This window comes from Drosophila suzukii, chromosome 3 (genome assembly GCF_043229965.1).
Source record: "Drosophila suzukii chromosome 3, CBGP_Dsuzu_IsoJpt1.0, whole genome shotgun sequence".
NCBI classification, from domain to species: Eukaryota; Metazoa; Arthropoda; class Insecta; order Diptera; family Drosophilidae; genus Drosophila; species Drosophila suzukii.
Genome location: NC_092082.1, coordinates 18,576,636 through 18,593,112, shown reverse-complemented (window position 1 = coordinate 18,593,112; position 16,477 = coordinate 18,576,636). Strand labels below are relative to the sequence as shown.

Genomic DNA, 16,477 nt, shown 5'->3' with positions numbered 1-16,477 from the left:
GGAATATGAAACGGCTTAATGATAAGTTTATAGCCAGAGGATTAGATATCGCAGTCCGCAAGACAAATATTTTGAGACCCTATAATAGGATTCTCCTAATCCTCTCTAATCTGGTAAATGAGATTAAACAATCTTTGAATTTATCGGAGATCTCCAGTGCATCCATGCATCTTTGAACAGTTTACAAAGATGCTAATATTTAAGGAACTATAATATATGACAGGGCAAATATAGAAAATGGATTAATAAGCCTATTAATGAAATGAAATATGAACTTAAACCTTATAGGGAGGGTAAATATTGGATATTCAAGGCTTATAAGGCACATACATATAAACCCATCTATATTTTCCAATAGTCTCATAATGGCATTGAGTCATATTGGAATGCGATCTTGTGGGTTCGGCTCTGCAAAGATTTGTCAGCACTTGTCAAAGTAAAATGTGTAGTAATCAATATGGCTCAGAATGAGTTGGCTACTGACTATAATCCTGTCAGTTCTGGTCGGATTTGTGCTGTTCGTGTGCCTGTGCTTTTGCCTGGTGTTCCTGGCTTGCTATTGCAGCGACTGTTTCTTGCGGAGCATTCACATGTATCCAGATCGGCACCCACAATGCCAGCGGGCAACCCAATCTGCAGCAGCAGCAGCAGCAGCAACACCGACGGCAGCAGCAGCCGTAGCAGCAACAGCAACATCTGCAGCAGCAACACTTGGCACGACGGCAACAGGTTACGAGTGCGATACTGCCGAAGATCCCATTAGCAGCAGCGACACACCAAGTGCTTAAGGAATGGTAAACGTTACCTGGTCCGTCAGTTCAGGTTGAGCGCTCGAGTTGGTCGGTTGTCAGGTGCGCGTTACCTCCCATATAAGCAATAAAAGGGGCTTCCAGTGAAATCAGCGGCTTAGGCGATCCGTTCCGTGTGATACCCATCGTTTCGTGAAGTGTAGTGAAAAGCCAATTCGAATCGGACAAGTCCCAGACAGAAGACACGATATACGAGACGTTCGACAGAACACCTCAAGTGCCCAAGTACAGCCAATAACCCAACGATCAACCAACCAACCAACCAACCAACCAGCCAACACACGCAGCTACAAAATGGAATACCGGTGCTTAAGAAGAAGTTCTGTCAAAGTAAGTGACCCCAATAAGCACAAAAAATAAAGACACTAAAGCCGTAGCGCCCACAAGGAGAGGCAGCTGCAAGATCTCTTACACTTCTCTCCGCTTTACACGTCTTTTTATACCCGTTACTCGTAGAGTAAAAGGGTATACTAGATTCGTCGGAAAGTATGTAACAGGCAGAAGGAAGCGTTTCCGACCCCATAAAGTATATATATTCTTGATCAGGATCACTAGCCGAGTCGATCTAGCCATGTCCGTCTGTCCGTCTGTCCGTCTGTCCGTCTGTCCGTCTGACCGTCTGTCCGTCTGTCCGTCTGTCCGTCTGTCCGGATGAACGCTGAGATCTCGGAAACTATGGGAGCTAGGCTATTGAGATTTGGCGTGCAGATTCCTGAGCTTCCTACGCAGCGCAAGTTTGTTTCAGTAGACTGCCACGCCCACTCTAACGCCCACAAACCGCCCAAAACTGTGGCTCCTACAGTTTTGATGCTAAATAGAAAATTTTAACTGAAATGTAATGTTCTCATCAATACCTATCGATTGACCCAAAAAAAAGTTTGCCACGCCCACTTTAACGCCCACAAACCGCAAAACCCTGTGACGCCCACAATTTTCATGCTAGATACAAATTTTTAACTGAAATGTATTGGTCTCGTCAATACCTATCGATTGATCCAAAAAAAAATTTGCCACGCCCACTCTAACGCCCATAACGCTTAAATCTGTATACCGCCGGTAGGTGGCGCATTTTAATCTCGCTTTGCTGCTTGCATATCTCCATTTAGCTGAGTAACGGGTATCTGATAGTCAAGGTACTCGACTATAGCGTTCTCCCTTGTTTTTTATATTTTTGCCTGGCCTGAACTTGGCATTGTTCTCGTCTCCGTCGTCGTCGTCTTCCTTTTGGAAACCAGTATGATGGTATGGTATAGTAAGGCATAAAGAACACATATAATATGGCTATATGTGCGACTATATGTTGAGCACACATGCAGCCCATGCAGCCAGGCAACACCTTCGGTGGTCCACTAAGTGCCTGGCGTGGAGTAATGGCATGGGTTGGGTTCCGATGGCCTGGGATATTCGGGTATTCGGATATGGATATGGGGAGTTCTCCAACTGGGCCCCGGTGATTCGCTGCGACCCATTTCCCTGGCCCGATCTACCGATGGCATGAATTAGCACCTTTCTTGGACTTTCTTTTTGCCCGCTCTTGACGAATTTTTAATGAATTTGCCTTGGCCAAATAACTTTTACTAGGCTGCGTATGTGTGTATACACATAGGTATGCGCCTCACGTCTAGGCCCTGGCACTCGAATTGGCAAAAGCCGTATAGTGTGGGTTAGAGAGCGGTCGCGGTTATGGTTACAAGTGATATATGGCTCTGTCAGGAGGTCGAGGAATGCGGCAGGAGATGGAGGAGATCTGACCCTGCGATTGGGCACAGCCGTTGCGAAAAGCAGCTGCATTCCTCTGGGAATTACTCGACGTTTTTTATTTGGTACCCGAGGCTGCAAGCCCTTAAATTCGGGACTAAGAACCCTTAGGTACCAACGAAACCCCTGTGAACTTGACCGACTTCGGACTCACGAAAATGTTAATCGGACGACTGGCGAGAAAGCAAAAACACGCCCACGATCAAATCGCTTAGTCAACGATTTCCCTTGAATGGGGGTTTGGATTTCTTTCGGCACTTCGATTCGATCGGTTGTTTTCTCTCCTTTGAATTTGAGCATCTTAAACCGTAGTGCACGTGGAAAAAAAAGAAGTCATTTTGATATAAATTTAGATGGACCTACTAAAACAATAAGCTTTTATCATTGAACCGGGCTTACAGATCAGTGATACATTCTCCCAGTAAATGTTTGATTATCAAACATGAACAACATCGAATCGAGCTTAAAAACCCGAATTTTTTGTCACTGTAGCGATGATTCAAAGCCGATTCCCAAAGCGTCGCCTAAATGCTCGAGTGCCGAGCGTGCCGGTGGCAAAAGCGAAATAAAATGTTATAAAAAGTAGGCTAAATATATTCATACTTTGATTTTATGAGTTGCGGCCGTCTGGTTCTGGATATGCCCTACAGGCAGAAGATTCCCATTCTCATTAGAGCGTCTCGCATTCTGATATTCATGCTTCGGGTCTGACAAACAAACCTTAAGGGCCCATAACTATTTGCTAAACGGAGTTATAAACTGTTAACCACAACGGAGTTCTGGGTCAAATATTTCTTTGTTCTCATTCTGATTGTCAGAATGTTGTCATACATTTGTGTTAATTGTCGGCTTTAATGTAGCGCCAAAAGGTAACAGTACTTGGATGCCCAAATATTAATGATGCAAATTATCCAGTGAAACTTCTGCCCAGATATGTATCTAGACTAAAACCGAGAGCGTAATGAGTAAAAGTGTTGCTTGCAGGCAGGTCTCTTCCATTGTCATTAAAATACCTCGGTTCTAGTTTTGGTCAGCCGAGCCCCACTCTTAGCCCCATTTCCACGGATTCTTCGGATTCGATTCGGATCCCACCATCCCATCTGGACAATGGACGCAGTCCAAAAATGAAAGCGCCGCTGTCGACGACCGACTCCGAATGCGGGGGAGTGAAAGGGGCGGCGATAGCCACAGGCGAAATAAGCCAGGTCCATTGCACCTGTCTCGCTCTATCTCTGTGGTCTGGTCTTTTCTGGTCTGGGAAAACGTGATCTGCATAGCGGCCGCTTCTTCGGGGAAAAAACCCATTGAAAGTTTTGTCGCTTCGGGGTTATCACGGCATCGAGCTTTGTTGTCTGTCGCGGAACGAAAAAAATAATGGAAAACACCGCATAAAACAACGGTCTAATGCGCAACGGTGCTGAGAACCAGCAAAAAAAACTTCAGAGTTGCGTTGCATACTGTTCTTGGGTCGATATCATGATCGATAAATGGAAAAAGCAGCTCTTCATGGTTTCAAAACTTTATTCTAAAACTGTCTTTAACAATAATATCCACATATGTATATTGCATATTTATAGTGCTCTTGTAGGGGTACCAAGTGACTAGTTTTCTAAATGTGTTAATGATTTAAATCTAATAAAGTTCATAAATATTTGACCATTTAGATACACATATCTGGGTCAGTATCTCAAGTAAAACAAATCACCATAAAAATGAATAAGACAGGCTTTTTGTAGCCACAGTTCCATTAGCATCTTTTTGTTACCAGTTCTTCGACGCACCCTGTGTTGACAGGTTCCCCCAAACAATTGGCCTTTGCTTTTCATCGGCTTTTCCTGACCAACTGATCCACAATCGACGAACAAAAGCCTTTGGGAAATTGTGTCAGTCAAGCGAAGCCAACGGCCAAGCTCAATTCTCTCTCGATTCGTTTCAATCACAATGCATTATCACTGACATCCATTGAGAATGTGGAACTCTTTGGAGTACGATTACCAAGGTGGGGCGTTGGGGTCTCGGAGGGGAATACCCGGGGCTATGGGCTACGCTACGGCTACGCTTATCAATAAACCAGTTCCTAGCAACCAACTACATAGCAACATCGCGTGCAGCGGGCTCAATCGAAATCGCAGACTCAAAGTCAAAGTCACAGCCAAAGTCACAGTCACTGGCGGCTATTTGTAAGCTGTCAATAATCTGTCGACATAGCCATGCTTTCCCGAAACCAATTTTCACCCGTCCAGCTGAGCTGTTAGAATTTAATTTCATTTGTTATTAAACGCCAATGTTTGTTTATGCCAGCGAGAAAGAGAGAATGAGATGGGAGATGTAAAGAGAGGGAGATGGCGATGTGGGTCGTTAACCTCGTTATAACGGCACCTGATCCACGAACAGAGCCGCTGCTCTTGACAGTTTTGCTCGTCGCTTTGTCTCTTTTTGCCGTTTGTTGCTGTTGTGCTGCCTCTCACCTTCTGTTCTTATAGAGATGGGATCAAGCCGTGATTTTTTCGCGGCGGTAACTAGCTTTTTGGAATTTTAGAGTGTTTTTTATTGGTGGTATGGTATATAAATAATAGAATACTTTATTAAAAAATTTGTTACTTTGAAGAAGTGTTGAGCTAACTCGAGGTTAAGCGTCGGCTTAGATTTGAAAATATCAAGCTAAGCCAATGCAAAAAACGCTAGAATCCGTTGGGAATTATTGGATCGAAATTACTATAAACTTCGTAAAGCTGAGCCCCGTTTTGTGTTTTTTTTTTGGGTCTTGGTCCTGCGTAGAAATCTATGAGAATTCTCATGACAGTCTACGCAAATTAATGATAATTTTTGGGGCTTGATGTAATAACACTTATCAGATATAATGAATTCTATTCATATTTCAATTGTATGATAAAGTACTAAGCGATGTTAAAAAAAATTTTAAATTAAAGTTTAAGTTTCATCGCATTTTTTTGCATAAATGTTAATGTCACGGTCCCATCTCCAAATTCTTTCAAGCCTGGCTTAGTTCTTCAATCTCTTTTCTTCGCTGGCAAATACAAAGCAAAGCAATGAAAAAGCATGTAGTGCACTTTGTTGTTATTGTTGTTATGTAAGCCTAATGACTGGGCAAACTGAAATTGTCAACGGATCGTCAATGGGTTTTTGATTAATGCGTGATTTGCCGAATTCCAAAGCCCAATTATGTATGTGCTGGCGGTTCGAAATTATTTGCATTCGGTACAGTCATGCCGCAATCACTTCAATGAACCCTCGCAGACCTAAGAAAGTCGCCTCATTAGGAGACGGAGGCCCAATCAAGAGGGCAATTACCAGGTAGAAATACGTCTTGTGACAGGTTCAAATGGCAATGGCTTCTCCGGGTCCCAAGGGGTACGTCCCCGTACCGTCTGCTTTAATGTCGAATTAAGAGGGGACCGCGAGCATTTATTAAACGAAATTGCTGAAGAGTCATAAAAACGGAAAGTCGGACCAACGAAATGACAATGTCGAGAAAAGCGCGTTTAATGAGCCCGAAGCCCACTGAAGAATTCGACAAAAGGTACGGTGAGAGTGCTGTGGCCACCGTTGCACTATCCAACTGTAGGGCTCTCTGCACGTGTGCAAGCGCCTTTCTCGCTCCCACAGACCCATTAAATTCGAGTAATGAATGTGAAAAGAATTAAATAATAGAATTTCGCTTTCGTTTTCCCACCAGCGCAGCGCACACGCAATGACCATTATGGCCTCTTGGTTTTTCCTATTTTTTTTGTCGAATGTGTCTCACTGAAAAGAAAGTTGGCTAACAAACTTACCAAATGTGCGAACCAAATGGCCGACAAACAAAACAATAATAGAAAGAAAATATTTATATCAATTAAGAAATATTTGCGGTATTCCGCCATTGACAGTCGGACAAAGGCTGCAAGAAACGCTACGATTATCGTTCGCATGTTCGTACGTGCAGCGATTTTCTCGGCAGAAAGTCAAATGGGATGAAAAAAACAGTAAAGAAATGGCAAATTTTGTGCTGCAATTTTAATTCAATCGAAACGGGTTTTTCGGCTCGGATCAGGCACTTGATCAGCAGCCAAATCTGCACAGAGAAAGTGAAAGAAAATACATGCGAGCGGATAAATAAAAACCGCGAGAAGAGGCAATAAAAAGTTCAGACCATATTAGAAGTCAGCTTTGCATGCCATGCCACTGAGAAATGTTGTATGTATGTATGTATGTATAAGCATTTCTTCTCAATGTGGGCTTGGTTTCTTCTCTGTTTTTACTTTCACGTGCGATGCCCCGCAAGATGGTTATTTATGAGCTTAATTAATTTGTTTATGGATTTCGGGGCAAAGCGGGTCAAGCATGTGAAAATAGAAACTTTTCATCGGCTGGGCCCCCAAGAAAATAAAACCCTTCGTCATCGTCTGCAGTGGCGTACTTTTAAGTCTTTTCCTAGAACTCAGTAGAGTCCCCCAGACAGACGCTTGACAAGTACATACATCTACATCTAGCCGGGGCCAGGGTCAGGGTCGTCGGTTCAACGGCATGCCATAAAACACGTTACAACTCTTACGGAACCGCAGTACAGACTAGAGGTACTTTCTGCATAACACAGCACTTCTCTAGACCGCCTGTCCGTTAGAACTTCGCCTAAGAATCTACCAAGACCTTATATCTAGCATTTAGTTCTAGGGCCGTTACGCATCTTGCTGTGTTAGCAGCATTTTATCAGTAGTCTTCGAAACAGTCTTGACCAGGTTTAATCATTTCCTTTACTATTTTTATTGCACAAATTTTATGATAATCTTTGAAATTTATGAAAGCCCATTTCCATTGTGTATGTAGACATCTTAATCTAACTATGTAATTTGATAAGCTGGTTGTATTACGTTTTGAGAATTCTTAAAGTATTTATAAAAAGCCATGACTCTTTACCATTTTGGTTTATTTTGAACTAGCCCTTTTTTGGTAAATACTTTTAAACACCATTTTTGAATGTTGATTGTAGCGTTTTAGACTTAGCCATTGAAATGGAGTAGAAAACAGCAAAGAAAGTAAAGAAATGACTATTAAAGGAGAGTCTATCTACATTTCTGTTTATCAATGGAGGGCTTATGTTCAAAATGAGTTTCATTTCCTTATTAAAAAGATGTTCGGTTTTAATATAATCACCTTAATGAATATAATCTAATGGACGAAGCGTGGGTCATAAGAGCTATAGGTCCCAAAGAAAGTAATATGTAATTTAAATCATATATTATATATTTCCATGTAAGAAACAAAGTAATCTTAATATAATATGTATATTATCTGATAATCTCTTTGAAAATAATATATTTTCTTTAAATAAACTCTCCACTCTCGAGACCCCGTTAACCTAGTGAATAATCTTTCGTCGACCGTTTCGTAACCCATATCCGTATCGTTTTGCTTGCAGCACCTAACGGCTCTCTGCGTCATCAGCATCGCACTCACCTGCGCAAACGCGGCGCTGTGGCCGAGCTATAGCAGCGATGATGCGCCCCCCAGCCGCTGCAGCGGTGGGCGTGGCCTGAAGTACCTGTCCGGCGACGCGCTTACGGATTCACTCGATTGCCTGGGGCCCAATAATGCGCCATATCCAAGGTGGGTCAGTGGCATAAGTCGGTAACTTTCTTTTCTAACGCCCATAACCCCCTAATTGGGATCTCTGCAGCGCGGCCGTGGCGCGCACATTCTCCAACTGGAACGGAAACTCGCGACGTGGCCGCCAGAGCAAATTGCCCAGCACACTGGACCCCGCCATAACCACCAGTGCTCTACTGAGGGCCTACGACGAGGTGAACAACGAGGCCGTCGGAAGCAGTCGCTATGGTAAGTCGGTCATCGATCGATCGATCGATTGAATGATTGATTGACTAATCTCACCTCATCTCTGCTGATCTGTCGCAGGTCGATCGCTGAAGAACGCCACGCCGCAGTGCAAGAGCGAGACGCCGGCGCGCCTCTGCAAGACCCGCTACAACACCACGGCGCCCATGTACGGGGTTAGCTTAACCTCCGGACAGCCGGTGACCATCGTCCAGAAGTTCCCCGATCTCCTCCAGCAGGTGGTCTTCGAAGTGTGCGAGTAAGTAGGACCAAGAAGGCAGAGGTCTATATCCAATACTCCACGGTTTAGTGATCTGTTTAATTCCATTAAACTAATTCAAAAAGATAAGACTAAGGTCCGATTTCTTTGCTGAATGTTTCCTAGCTTTAAAGCCAAAATTAAGATTAACATACTTATGAGAAAACGGCCATAGATACAGCTTGAAAGTTTATTTGAATTTCCAAAATGTTTAAATTCATATACGTCCCTTAAAATGTATTTTCTTTTTTTTTTTTAATTCTTCTATATGTGTAGGAAGTAACTTTGAAAACCACTTAAATTATAAGGTTTTCTTCGAATTTGAAGATGGATATGTTAATTTAAATATAGTTTTATCTACAGAAAGTATGTAAATAATTTTAGGTATATGCCGAAAACTTAAAAAAAAAATTCAACTAAAGTACCTTTATCATAATAACTAGATCGCCTGATCATTAACTTATTTGGTTTATATCTTCCAGGTCCTCCGAGTGCGATGTGGTTCGGGGCGAGTGTACGCAAACCTATGTGCCCTACCTTTTCCTGGTCATTCCCCTTGGCCCGGTGACGCTGACTGGCCAGGATTACGTGCTGGTGGAGAGCGGATGCGTCTGCAAGCCCAAGTACTCGACGGGCGTCGCCCAGGAACCCAACATGATACCTTAGGAGGAGGCGGTAACCACCAGGAACACCAACAGCAACCAAAAGAACTGAGCGAGTTTTGGGTCGGAGCGGAGCGAAGCTGGGCCGAGCTGGCTGGCTGGCTAAATTAATGTGTACTTAAAAAGAGGAATTATTTTTTGTAGCGAAATCAATTTTGCAATGTTATTTAATGTTTTCCCCCATCTCTCATTCTCCTTTCATTCCCTCTCAGCTGTATAAAATTGAAATGCAATTTTGCTCGAAAAATAATCAAATCCTAATGTTAAGTCTAAATTTAAACAAAATTGAATTACTGCCTACGTGCATTTGTAGTGTGTATTTATTAGAGCCCCTAACTATGGCATGCGAAAATGCTAAATAAAAACATTCGTTTTGAAATGTGACAAGATTGGTTTTAATGGGGATATGATACTTGTTTCTTGAAGATAAATAAAGCTATTCATACTTTAGTTGCTATGGTAACTTTCAAATTTGAAATTATTTTGAAGTAATAATTCCCTTACCCGTTACTTTTGAATAATGAAATAAAGAAATACAGAAACAAGAAGTACTGCCTTCTTAAAATATGATAAATTACGAAATTGGGTATTTAGGGGCAAAAACTAGACGTTTCCCATTATAATTTAGTATTGCTTCCCCTTATAGCGAATTTTACCCAATAAGAGCAAAATAACGATCGCATTCAAAACCGATAAGAGGATTGCCACTCGATTGGCTTTTAGCGGCGTTGCCAGACTATCGCCGGAATTCGTACTCGATAGTATTGCGCTCGTGCCGATACTCGTGTTTTTGGCCGCTGCTGCCATCACTGGCGCAGACCGTTTTCACGAACATATTTTGTATTTTGCGAAGAAAAAGTGCAGCGAAATTGCGCGCTAATTGGCACAAAAGGTGTTTCCGGCAACACGGCAGGTGCAAGCGACTGAAAAACGCGATAGCGGAGTGTGAAGATACCGTTCAATTCGGGGAAAAAGCATCGCATCCCCGGCCATCACACATACGCACGGCGAAAAGACGCTGCGCGAGTGTGTGTGTGTTTCCGTAGACAATCGACTTGCGTGGTGCCGGGTTACATATTTTTATTGGATTTTTAAGTCGACTTCGTGCCCCGAGAAAACCAATGTGCCTGGCCTAAAGTGGGGCCACAAATTGGCGGCAGTGCACCGAAATTCCCGCAGCAGACTCACAAAAACGCAGCCAAGATGATGTTCACGGTAAGCCCTAGTGAAAGGGGGTCACCCCCCGCATAACCAATCGATAAACGGTTTTCTCACATCACATATTCGCCTTTCTTCCCCCTTTTTGGCACATCCATGTCCTGCAAATGTCCGCTTTTCCCCCCAAAAATCATAAATAGGGCACCAACCAACAGCAGGACACCCGATTTAGCGACAAGGAGAAGAAGCTGATGAAGCAAATGAAGTTCGGCGATTGCCTCAATAAGCGGGTGGACATGTCCAAGGTGAAACTGGACGTGCTGCGTCCGTGGATCAGCAAGAAGATCACCGACATCCTTCACATCGAGGACGACGTGGTCGTCGAGTTTGTCTACAATCAGCTGGAGGAGGAGAAGTACCCGTGCCCCAAGAAGATGCAGATCAACATGACGGGCTTCTTGAACGGCAGGAATGCCCGCCAATTCATGGGCGAACTCTGGGCTCTGCTCCTCTCTGCCCAGGAAAGCGACTCGGGGATACCGGCGGAGTTCATACAGCAGAAAAAGGACGAGATACTCAAACGGGAGGAGGAGCAGCGGCAGCGGGACCGCTCGAGATCCCGTTCCCGCTCCCAGCGCGCCAGTTCTCGGCGAGATCGCCCGCGTGACCGATCCAATTCCAAGTCCCGCTCGAGATCCCGCTCGCTAAAGCCGGCCAACAACAATGGTTCCGTGCCCAGTGCCGCTCGAGAAGCGGCCGCTAATGCGGCGGCCAAGATCCGCAAGCGGGGCTCCTCCTCGGCCGCCAGACCTGCCTCCAGGGAGCGGCGCACCAGCCGCCGGCCACGTTCGCGCTCTAACCAGCGTTCCCGCTCGCGCACATCCGGCAAAAAGGCGGGCTCGAGGGAGCCCACACCTGCCAAGACTGTCAACGGCCGCCACTCCGCGGACAAGTCGTCGCCGGTGCCGCCGGCGTCCAAGAAAAAGTCGCGCTCCCGATCGCGGTCTCGATCCCGCTCGCCTCGCAGCCGATCCCGTTCGCCCAGTGCCAAGCGATCACGTTCCCGCAGCTCCTCGCGTCGCAGTCGCCGACGAGGACGCTCCAGTAGCATCTCCCTGTCGCCGGAGCGCAACCAAGATCACTTCGAGCATCGGCGCAACAAGAACAGTGTGCAGAACAAGCGGCAGTACCGCAACAATCGCGGGGACTCCGCCAGTTCGATGGAGCGTGGAAATGATCGTGGTAGGCAGTTTGGCGGTGGAGGGGGCAATCGCCGAGGAGGCGGCAGACGCTTTTCACCCCGCGGACGCAGTCCTATGCGACAGGATAATGGCGGTGGTGGCGGCAATCGCTTCCAGCGCTCCAATTCACGACGTAGGTCGAGATCCCGGCGACTATCACGCTCTCCCATGCGGTATTCTCGCTCCCCAAGACGGTTAGTGCCTTTTGTAATCCAATCACCTAAGTATTATCTAATGTTTTGCTCATTTCTCCAATTAGCTTCAACAATCGTCGCCGGTCGCCCATGATGAACTTCAGAGGCGGCGGACGTGGTGGTGGACGAGGTGGCGGCGGTCATCGCCAGATGTGGCAGCATAGGGGTGGGTCACCGAACTTCCGCGGCGGCGGTCGCATCCACTGGCAGGCCAGGCATAGTCCTGGCGGCGGTGGACGTGGAGGCGGCGGTGGAATGGGTCGATTCGACAGGCGTCAATCGCCGCAGCAGAATCGCTATAATCGCGACCACCGCCAGTCGCCGATGCAGCAGAACCAACCGTTCCGCAAGCAATTCTCGCCACATCAGGGACCGGGACGGCGCTTCTCCTCGCCGCAGCAGCGTCGAAATTCGCGAGACCGTCGCCCCAACTCGAGAGAACGACGCAGTTCGCCCGGTGGCGGTCACGTGAATCGGTGGGACAACCCGCCACCTGCCAGGAATCGGCGTTCGTCATCGGGTAGCTCACCAGGAGGACGCCAGCCCCGACAGCGCAGCCCTAGTCCGCCGGAGAAGCGCGTACGCAGCCGCAGTCGCAGCCTGAGTCGTCAAAGAAGCCGCAGTCGCTCAAGTTCACGACGCAGTCGCAAACGGTATAGTCCAGTTGGTAAGTGTTTAACAAAATAACACCTTTAAGATGGGCAATAAAAATTGGTCTCCACTTGTTTCAGGCCGCTCTTCGGTGGAGTACACTGGCCCGGCAGTAAACACTATCGATCTCTGTCGCGAAGAGCAGCAGCGTAAAGCAGCCAAGACCGAAACTATCATTGTGCTGTCCCGCACGCCCTCTCCGTTCCTTAAGTCCCACGAGCGACAAGCCGTTGCTAAGGTGGCGGCGACGGCACAAAAGCCAGATACCATCATAGTGCTGGACGAGGCTCCGGTCGTGCGCAGCAGCTACGCCAGTCTATCCCGCACGCCCTCGCCTTTCCTTAAGCCCCACGAGCGACTAGCCGTTGCCAAAGCGGCACCAAAGAAATCCCGCGACCAGAGCCAGAGCAGCAGCTCGGACAGCAGCGCCGACAGCGATGACAGTGAGGAACCGCCGCGTCGCAAGAAGCAGCCCCCGGGTGGAGAGGCGGCCAAGGGCAAGTCGAAGGAGAAGTCGCGACGCAGCTCGGAGAGTTCATCTAGCAGCGAACAGAGTGACGACGAGGACAACTCCAGTGGGGATGAGAGGCTCAAGAAGAAGCTGCAGCAGCAGAAGGAAAAGGAGAAGGAAGCGGCGGCTCTGAAGGAAAAAGAAAAGGAACGAGAGAAGGACAAGCGGCGTTCGGACAAGAAACCTAAGCGGGCGGGAACGTCCAGCGGAGATGAGGAGTCGACGAGCAGCCGCAAGCGTAGCCATAAGAAAACGCGTCGGGACGAGGGCGTGGAGGCAGGCAACGGAAACAGCGACTCGGAGGACGAGCATGTCCCCAAGAAGAAGCGCAAGAAGGCCAAGAAGGTTGTGGACTCAAGCGACAGCGATTCCGAGGCCTCATCCAAGCGGAAGAAGCATAAGAAACACAAGAAGCACAGCAAGAAGAGCAAGAAGCATAAGAAGCACAAGCGGAAGAGCAGTGCCGGAAAATCGCGGGCGGACAGCAGTTCCCAGGGCAGCAGCGATGATGAGGAGCAGCCACCGTCGGGAGCGGCCAAGAGAAATGGTAACACAGGCAAGCTGCCGCTACTGATGCCGGGCGCTTCCGTACCGGGGGTCATCAACGAGGACCTCGAGAAACAGTTGCGGGAACGAGCCCTCAAATCTATGAAGAAACTGGACTGAACGACAGACTATATGCGAGAATGATTGCCCACTTTACTCCCAGAATTCTGACCCTCAACTCATACCCTCATCGAGAATCGCTCGCCCTTACAGACAGACGTACGTAGCCATTAAAATAGAAATATACATTTAAACCAACTATACATTCATTAATTGCATACATTGTATTTCTTAAAATGTATTTCACATAACGTTAAGTTCTTTCGCCTAAAGAAGAAAAGTAGCGACTAAATTAGCGAGCCAACATTAAGCGAATGAATACAGTTTGTATTATGTACAAAAAAAATTAAAAACTGAATTAACCCTTATAACTATTCAGCCCCGAGTGGTTTTAAATGCATAAATTCCCGTATAAAAGCATAAAATACAAAAACAAAGCAAGGAAAACATAAACAAGCGTAAAACAGTTTGGCAAATTGTATTGTTGCCGCAGTTTAATTTATAAGTAGGTTTTACAGAATGTAATTAATAATGCCTGAAGCGCGAATTGTGTGTTTGAGGGGCATTAACTAAATGAGAAAATAAACACAATTGTAAAATTACCAAAATATAACTGATATTTTTGAAGTCCGATAAATCCGATGTGTTTTTTTAACTCGATTGTTCGCTCTCAATGCAGCCGTGCAAAATCTAGTATTTATTAGTGTGACCAGGAAGCGGGACTTTGATTACGTTACCTGCCATGATTTGAGTTGGGGCATTCATTCAATTTAAGTCCAGTTTCTACTATTCGGTATTTTTAACATTTAGACAACGCAGACGCGTTTTCATACGCAAACGCGTTCGTTTACAATCAAGAATTGAATTGTATTGGACTTAACAATTATTTACTGTATAATAATAATATTAAAAATTGTTGAGTTTCTTGCAAGTCAGGAAAAAAAAGAAAGGCCAAATTCATATCAGAGAATTGCTGTTGTTCTTTATTCGCGTCGGGTTTTACTCGGAATACAGAACAATTGTCAATTTTTTTTGGGAAATCAAAATCTAGACTATTAACCGTTTCATACAATCGGATCATAGCTTTAATGGTTCTCAACTGGATGTTCCCAAATTTACAAGGACAAGGTTCAATCATGAGTAAATAAATTAGATAATCAACGGTGGATTGGTTCTGATATTTACTTTTGTGATTAAAATTTCTTATACATGCAAATAAAACATTATTTAAGTTTTCTCACTCGCCACCCTGTAATGTTTTGTAAAGGGCTACATGTTTTAAAGAATTTAAGATGATCTTAATAAGATGCATTTGGCAAAGCGTGGGATGTGTTTAGAGGTGGAAACGTCGATGCTCACAAACATGTTTGATATTTTGTCCGAAATCTAGTATTTTTTCGTTTTGCCCGGCTAGGTGGCTGGCCACACTGCGTTGAAATAACTTCCTTTTCCTGTTGTATTGCTCGACGGACGGTACGTGTTTTTCTTTTTTAAATTAATTTTCGTCAATTTCTTGTGGGTTTTCGCCATGGCAAACTAACGCAGCCTCATTATGTCTGCCCCCCTCGGGAAACTCTTTTTCGTACCTTTTCCTTTTCGCTGCGCTTTCGCGTTGATGAAACACGTGCCTCGTTGCTAATAAATTGGATATCTGTGTAATTTTCTCATTAATCTTCATCCTTTTCCGGCTGTATTGCTCGGCGGACGGCACGTGTTGTTTTCTAAGATACATTTCTGTCAATTTTCATCAGGACTATCAACATTTTTTGTTGTGGAACGAAAATGTGAAGGGTTATCCGGCGTACAGAAAAAATCATCGTCGGCATTATTTGGAGGGAGATTTTTCACTGAATGTTAACCGAAACTAACATTTTAATTGTTTCTTTATTTGCAGTGATCGCCCGTTCAATATTGTGAATCAAACATGGTGAGTACTTGGAAGAGAATGGTCTGCCAGCGGATTAAGTAGAAACCGTGGATGTTTGACTTATCTGCTGGTCATAATCTCCTGATTTTTCCACATTATGGAGAACATAACTAAAACCTTCTTATTTTACAGGCGCGTGGCCCCAAGAAGCATTTGAAGCGTTTAGCCGCCCCCAAGGCATGGATGTTGGACAAGCTGGGAGGCGTCTTCGCCCCACGTCCATCCACTGGTCCCCACAAGCTGCGTGAGTCGCTGCCCCTGCTGATCTTCCTGAGAAATCGCTTGAAGTACGCCCTCAACGGCGCCGAGGTGACCAAGATCGTCATGCAGCGATTGGTGAAGGTCGACGGAAAGGTCCGCACCGACCCCACCTACCCCGCTGGCTTCATGGGTGAGTTCTGCAGAGGATTGCCCAAGATCTGGCCTGACATTATGCTTCAACCAACCCATTCTAGATGTCATCACCCTCGAGAAGACCGGTGAGTTCTTCCGTCTGGTCTACGACGTGAAGGGCCGCTTCACCATCCACCGCATCTCCGCCGAGGAGGCCAAGGTGAGTTATTGGTACCTTCTTAGAAAAAGTCCCTCCAAGGGTGAACTATTTATTATCAGGAGTGCGTGGTTTATATCTCAAACATAGTGTTATTGCTAACTTATTAGGTTAACCTAACTTAGGTTACGAATAACCTCTTAGGGAAAATTCCTCCAAAAGTGACCTATTTATTATCAGGAGTGCGTGGTTTATAGCTCAAACTTAGTTTTATTAATATAAAAAATATCTAAAACAGAGAGAACAATTCCTTTTCCGCCATGAAAATACTGACTTATATCTGTCCATCCCAGTTTTTGTAGGTCAGTACAATTTAATA

At 45.5% G+C, this 16,477-nt stretch overlaps 3 protein-coding genes across 10 annotated transcripts in view; all 3 read left to right on the top strand.

Moving 5' to 3' along the window:
• The window catches only part of RpS4 (ribosomal protein S4), a 224,377-nt gene that overhangs the window by 206,618 nt on the left and 1,282 nt on the right, over nt 1–16,477 (top strand). For 7 of the 8 annotated variants that reach the window (XM_070996975.1, XM_070996974.1, XM_070996976.1 and 4 more), the window contains exons 2-4: nt 15,576–15,608; nt 15,741–15,999; nt 16,064–16,161. In XM_070996975.1, coding sequence (XP_070853076.1) covers nt 15,606–15,608; nt 15,741–15,999; nt 16,064–16,161 — 360 coding nt within the window. In that variant the 5' untranslated portion in view covers nt 15,576–15,605. Of the gene's footprint in view, nt 1–15,040; nt 15,155–15,575; nt 15,609–15,740; nt 16,000–16,063; nt 16,162–16,477 lie in introns of those variants that run through there. The other variant, XM_017076369.4, reaches the window with a different exon arrangement.
• LOC108006698 (uncharacterized) lies at nt 817–9,707 on the top strand. The gene is made up of 5 exons (XM_036815688.3): nt 817–1,139; nt 7,987–8,174; nt 8,245–8,402; nt 8,481–8,658; nt 9,141–9,707. Exons 1-5 carry the CDS (start codon nt 1,104–1,106, stop codon nt 9,322–9,324), a joined length of 744 nt encoding a protein of 247 aa, XP_036671583.3. The 5' UTR covers nt 817–1,103; the 3' UTR covers nt 9,325–9,707.
• On the top strand, nt 10,109–14,059 carry Srrm1 (Serine-arginine repetitive matrix 1). The gene is made up of 4 exons (XM_036815273.3): nt 10,109–10,535; nt 10,679–11,913; nt 11,979–12,580; nt 12,645–14,059. The coding sequence occupies exons 1-4, from the start codon at nt 10,524–10,526 to the stop codon at nt 13,739–13,741; spliced, it is 2,946 nt and encodes a 981-aa protein (XP_036671168.3). The 5' UTR covers nt 10,109–10,523; the 3' UTR covers nt 13,742–14,059.

What these genes read in the sequence shown, in the direction of transcription:
- LOC108006698 (XM_036815688.3), top strand. Translation starts at nt 1,104, where the DNA reads ATGGAATACCGGTGCTTAAGAAGAAGTTCTGTCAAA. An exon ending in AATAATGCGCCATATCCAAG is followed by an intron (nt 8,175 to 8,244) that starts GTGGGTCAGTGG and finishes GGATCTCTGCAG; the next exon opens with CGCGGCCGTGGCGCGCACAT. An exon ending in GTGGTCTTCGAAGTGTGCGA is followed by an intron (nt 8,659 to 9,140) that starts GTAAGTAGGACC and finishes TATATCTTCCAG; the next exon opens with GTCCTCCGAGTGCGATGTGG.
- Srrm1 (XM_036815273.3), top strand. An exon ending in TATTCTCGCTCCCCAAGACG is followed by an intron (nt 11,914 to 11,978) that starts GTTAGTGCCTTT and finishes TTCTCCAATTAG; the next exon opens with CTTCAACAATCGTCGCCGGT. An exon ending in CAAACGGTATAGTCCAGTTG is followed by an intron (nt 12,581 to 12,644) that starts GTAAGTGTTTAA and finishes CACTTGTTTCAG; the next exon opens with GCCGCTCTTCGGTGGAGTAC.